This window comes from Thermobia domestica, chromosome 5, assembly GCF_964235325.1.
Source record: "Thermobia domestica chromosome 5, izTheDome1.hap1.1, whole genome shotgun sequence".
NCBI classification, from domain to species: domain Eukaryota; kingdom Metazoa; phylum Arthropoda; class Insecta; order Zygentoma; family Lepismatidae; genus Thermobia; species Thermobia domestica.
This window is the reverse complement of record NC_137458.1, coordinates 196,932,195-196,938,194: the sequence shown is the minus strand read 5'-3', so window position 1 is coordinate 196,938,194 and position 6,000 is coordinate 196,932,195. Positions and strand designations below refer to the sequence as shown.

The window sequence follows — 6,000 nt, the reverse complement described above, 5'->3', positions numbered from 1 at the left end:
TCAGTGGTAGAGCGTTCACCTCTGGTGCTTGGGGTCCCGGGTTCGATCCCAGCCTCCGCCAAGTAAACTTTGTGGTGGACAAACACTGTGCTCGTGGGTTTTCTCGGGGTTCTCCCGTTTCCTCCCACTTTCTTCATTCCATCATTTCACTCATCTCTCATAATCACCGTCTCCTTTAGCCTAACCGGCATAACCGTGGGACGTAAAACTCAAAGATTTCATTTCATTTTTCTATATGAGGTTACAAGAACAAGAATTCATCTATTTTCATTTTTAAAGACTACGCATGCGCTCATCTACTTTTCCGTAGTTGCCACATTTATTTTTTCACCAATGCATTGGGGTTGTGTAAGTTAATCATACCCAAATCAACGTTTTGGTTGTAGTGAAAGTAGACTCTGAATTCCAAAAGAGTGCACATTCCTTAGTAAAGATCTAGTATGCCATTAACTAGTACGAGAAAAAACCACGATTAACTCATTCTCTCTGAATACCGCCCATAGATTTTATATGTTTCGTTGCTGATTACACCCCACCTCCGAAAAACTAAATTAGGCTCAGTAAACCAGAAATGGTTAACCGGAAATAGTTAAAATTGGTATCGATCGATTTGTGTTGTCAAGCTGAATCGTTTGATATATAGATTGTATGGGCCTTGTGCAGAGTCGTTTTGAAGCGCGTTTAGTGCGATACTAAAGAGTTCGACTAACATAAGTCTCCTGCAGTAGTCAGTGTTTTCTTATGATGCTAATTACACGTCGAAACGACTCTGCATAAGGCAGTATGTTTCGTAGCTGATTATACCCCACCCCCGGAAACTAAATTATTCCCGCAGAAACGTAGCACATCAAGTGAAATGTAATTTGAAATTAGTTTGGAAATATTTTGATTGGTGCCGATTTTCACTTGACCATCAAGTCAGCATAGCTACCTCATTTTGTTTATTATTTATTTCAGTTGATAGCACAAACTAAAATTTGAACTACAGAATCCAGTACTAACGTAGCAGAGACGATTAAGAATATTTTCGATATTGTTAGAGTGACTATTTTGTCTTAACATATGTCTGTCCACCGCATGGTTTATATAACCGTTTATTTAAGCATTTCACTTTTGCATTATTTGTATTCCAGGACAGGACCATGGGATATACAGTAATTATAAAGTTTAACATTTGATCCCAAAATACAAGTTTCCATGTTGAGATGTTGCTTTGTATGTTAACATACAAAGATTCACGCAGCAGGAAAATTTTCTTGAAAGGTATCCAAAGACGAATGATTAGAGGCTCTCCTGATTCGGTCGGTCAACTACACGTGATTATACTCATGGTGCAGACAAAATAAGTATATTGTTTGAAACTTTTAGGGAAAAGTGTCAAGACCCGGTGCGCCTATCCTCGGGGTTGCTTCCTTGATATGATTCTTTCGATACTATGTGTAGGGATATTTTTCTCGTATGAGGGATATATGAATTTTTTCTTGTGTTGTTTTTTAGTCAGATGGTCTCAAATCCACTGATCACCTGTGATATACGTTGGAAACACTGCTGTGGCGAATATGGCGAACTTGTTGAATGTACGAAAGATAGTGGTGTGTAGCAATTCTTTTATTGTGAAGTGGAAAACTAATAATACGTACTCAAAGGGTATGAATAAATTGTCGTCTGCTGTTGATACCTATAATTGTGTCCTGTTGAAGTGCTTATACTGTACGTCGTCTTGTTCAAGATTTTACACTAAGGCGAGTGGACTTCCTATACTACAACCTTGGGTAATGTTTTGGGGCAATTCATTTATTACAGCTTTTACGTTTAAGTTAAGATTAAAAAATCAATGTGAAATAGTTGTCCAAGAATTAAAATTAGGACATAAATTCTGTTAACTCGCGTTAACTTATAAAACACGGTAAATTTCGGTTAGGTTTACAATGATACGAGTAATAGCGGCGATCATAACGGAATTTAATCCAAATTGAGTTTCGTGTAGATTAAGAACCCAAGTGTCACGTGGCGTGCTCACGGAGTTCATGAAGGCAAGGATCTAGAACACAGGTCCCCTTTCCCATTTAGCTGTAATAAAGACAGAAAACAACGAGCCCTGCGGGCCTCTAACCCGTTTTCACTCGCTGACGCTCGTTCGGCAATACAATATGAATGAATTATTAAACTTTGGTACTGGAAGGAACCAACCTTACCACTAACCTATATCGGGGGAACTGTGTTCTAGAACCTTCTCGTTCATGAAGGTTTACAGTCTAAATGAAAGTCGGATTGCGGATGGCATTTCGTATTTCCCCCAAATCCATCGATATCAAGGCTCAATGAGTTATGTTTAGCAGAAGGGGTCCAGGAGCACGTAAAAAACTCAAAATTTACAGGAGAAATGGATGATGCAAGTACTTAGACCTATCATAACGTAACCTAATATAAGCTGAAATAAGCGAAATTCTATATTTTTTTGGAAAATTATGCTGGACTCCTACACTAATATAAACTAATCTAACCGATCAATGTTCCGTTAAGGGGGTCCAGTGTCTTTAACATCACTTCTTTCTATTGATTTTCGTTTGATTAGAGTACATAATATAAAGTTATATTAGGTTAGGTTACGTTACTTTAGGTTAGGTCAGGTTAGGTTAGGTTAGGTTAGCTTAGCTTAGCTTAAGGGGGTCCAGTGTAGTTTTGGACCCCCTTAACGGAACATGGACCGTCTAACCTAACCAACTCCAACTCATCTAAACACTTAATGGGAAAGAAATTACCGAAATTGTACTTTTTTTTTTTTTTTTTTTTTTTTTAAAAAAGAAACAATTGCTGGACCCCTTCTGCTAAAGATTAGCCGAATTTATTTAAGTTCGTGAGGAAGAATGAGTGAAAGTAAGGTAAGGGGAATAGTAAAAGTGAAAAAAATGGTTGTATTTGCTGATTGTTTTCGCTGTAAGCGGCACTGTATGCGGAGGCGGATGGACTATTTCGCGGAGAGGTAAAATTGTTTTACTATACGGATCCATAGACTGTAAAATGTACAGAAAAAATTGGGCAAGTCTTTAATTTGCCCATTTCATGTCGAGAACAGAACCCAACGAACCCTTTCTAACCCTTTCCTACTACTACTTATACTATGGATCCTTATACTAAAACTACACGCCGAATAACGTAATCTAACGTACTGTGATTTAATGTAATCCAACCAAATGCAGTACATTTTGGTACTTTTTCGATTTTCAAATTGGTCCAGCGATACAACGGTAATACTTTTTTTTTTTTTTTTAACTAAATGTTACTTTCAAGTTGGTCACTAAAAGTTACTTTTTTTTAAGTTTGTTACTAAAAGTTATTGTTTTGAGGGAGGAGAGGTAAAGTAATTTTTTCGTGTGATTTACGTTTGCATTGGCAGTTTTCTAAGAAAAATATAAAAATAAATGGAAAAGGGCAGAAACTTGTTTCTCATTACTGTTCTGAAAACCAGTATTTGCTGCCACATGTGACTCGTCAACTATATTCTCACTTCAGTCTTTCTTGTTTCTAAAGCACAATGGATAGTTAATGGGTGCTTAAGCTCACAAGGTGCATTTGAGAGCCCTTCTGTGTCTACCTTCTAGGACCGTGCAAAATATTTAATTAATAATGAACCTCTAAAAGCTCTCTAAATAATAATAAAGAACCTCTAAATAATCCAATTGTTTTTATTAGTTAACAGGGTTGGCAAAAACCATGGTTTTTATTGAAAAAACAAAAAAAAAAGTTTTTTTTTGTTTAACCCCCCTCCTTTTTTGTTTAAACCAGTTTTTTTTGGTTTAAATAATTTACTCTGTGTATTTATATTAGATATGGACAGAAATTAGTTTGTTTCGCCTTGGTGTTGTTAGGCAGCAACAAGGTTATGCTGGAAGGGGTCACATAAGCTTAAAGCGGAATACAAACCGCTTCTCGGCTTATCCAAGAAAAATTGTCCATTCCGACACGAAACCGGGACTAATTGGTCACAAATGCGATTGCCGACTCACTCACGAAGGACTCCTGATAAAAATACGTTGTACTGATCTTTACATAGCCCTAGTTGTTAATATAATTGTCAAGTCATTTCAAAAGGACAAAAATATAAACAGTTACACAAGTAAAAACATTATACAGAATTATATATAAATCGGGAAACTCCCGCCGTAGCCATTGGGAAAACCTTTTATTACTTCAAGTGTATTTGTATGTAAAATTTTAAGGTCAACGTGTCATAATCACTACGCTAAAAAGTATTAAATTACAAATTTTGTATGTAGATACCATTCAATAAAATTAAAACAAAGTCAGATCCAAGCTGATGCGGGAAGCTGCGTAGGCAGTTGATAAATTTTGCCAATTTCTGTCAATATAATTACGCAACCTTGGCTTCTTTATAAAACAACAGGCATTCAGGCAAGTAAAAATATATAATTTGGTTTCGTTTCGTATGTTTAGGCTTAACATACTTATGAAATACCAAGGTATATCACGGAAAAGAGTTTCCCTTAAAGGGACACCTCGAATCGCTACTTGGTTTACACTTGAAAGATGGGTTGTGGTTCGACCGAGAATTGAACACGGAACTCCTTGATTAAAAGGTGAAAAGTACATAAACTTAATGTAGATGGTTTCAAATGTGAAGACTCACCATGAAGATCACACGATTTAAAGCATTTTTCGTTCTTTTTTTGTTTGGTTTAAACCAGTTGATTTTTTTGAAAAAACCAGCTGGTTTAAACCACCTTGGTTTAAACCAGCCAATCCTGTTAGTTAACAAACTTAAGTAAAATAATTTTTAATGTAAAATATTACGTATTTCAGCTATGATCCTATGACGTATTTCAGCTATGATATTTTGATTGAAAAAAAAAAGTGTAAAATTCAATTTATGTCCAAGTTCCGCATCAAGGATTAAAGTTACTTTTTGATGAGATTTTGGTCACTTTTTGATAATTTTTTCATGTACTTTTGATTACTTTTAAACTATTTAGAAGAGACCAGACCGCTATGAGCCCTACAGTAGCTCCGGAACCAGTACTATGACTTACATTGACCCGTTCTGAACGATTATTGGGAATCCAAGTGAACAGTTCCGATAACACTTAAAGGAAAGTCCGGAACACATTGTGGCATTTTTGCACCAAAATACACCCCACTTACCCACCCAATCCCAAGAAAAAACTCGTTTGATATTGCGGGGAGATACCCCGGACCCCCGCAAAAGCACTTCAAAACAAAAAAGTATTTCAGGAACAGAAAAAGCACGTAATATAATTATAATCGAATAAACTTTGAGGAGATATCCCCGAAATATACTCTACTAAAAAAATAAATATTTAAAACTACTACAAAAAATCCACCACAGGAAAAACAACGAAGTTAAAATATGGAAAATCAATCAGAATAAACATGCTTATTCACAACCAATTGATCAAATGCATCCACATATCTTTTCACATCACGGTGCCATAAAAATTCACACAAATAATCGGCTAGAAAATCCTTGTTTCCCAGAAGAAATAGAACATCTCAAAACTCGCCACTGAAATTCAATCTTATTTGTATACGCACCAGTTTCAGGATCAATAAAACAGTATGATTAACGATCAAATGTTCACTAAAACCAACTTAAGTCAATCTATCATATCTCTTCCAATAGTCAGTAACTACACAAGATTCAGGGCGAACATGCTTCAAAACAGTGACGGATCCAGGAGGGGGGGGGGGGGCGATCGCCACCCGCAGGAAACGAAACTTTATTATTTTATACATATAAATAAAACCCATCCCAGAGTTTGAAGCTGTTAAAAGTATCTCTAAGTAGCAGTCAAAATAATACTACACAATGCTGGAAAACTTTGCTTGTTATCAGGGCAAATTTCCAAAACGTAATTCATTCGTGTATACGTCTATCATCCCAACAATCCAGCTGCCGTCCACATCTCTTCTACTTCCGCCGACCAATTTTGACTTCATCGATTGATAATGTCCCGTTCCACC

General features: G+C 36.3%; 1 protein-coding gene across 8 annotated transcripts in view; it reads left to right on the top strand.

Annotated features, from left to right (window-relative positions):
* The first annotated feature begins 1,314 nt into the window (after nt 1-1,314).
* ABCB7 (ATP binding cassette subfamily B member 7) overlaps nt 1,315-6,000 on the top strand; it is a 786,091-nt gene continuing 781,405 nt past the window's right edge. For 2 of the 8 annotated variants that reach the window (XM_081759543.1, XM_081759547.1), the window contains exon 1: nt 1,606-1,742. Coding sequence is in view for 2 of the 8 variants with exons in the window: in XM_081759541.1 (XP_081615667.1) it covers nt 1,560-1,772 (213 nt within the window). In the remaining 6 variants the exon portion in view is untranslated. Of the gene's footprint in view, nt 1,773-6,000 lie in introns of all 8 variants that reach the window. The other 6 variants (XM_081759548.1, XM_081759544.1, XR_014131590.1 and 3 more) reach the window with 5 other exon arrangements.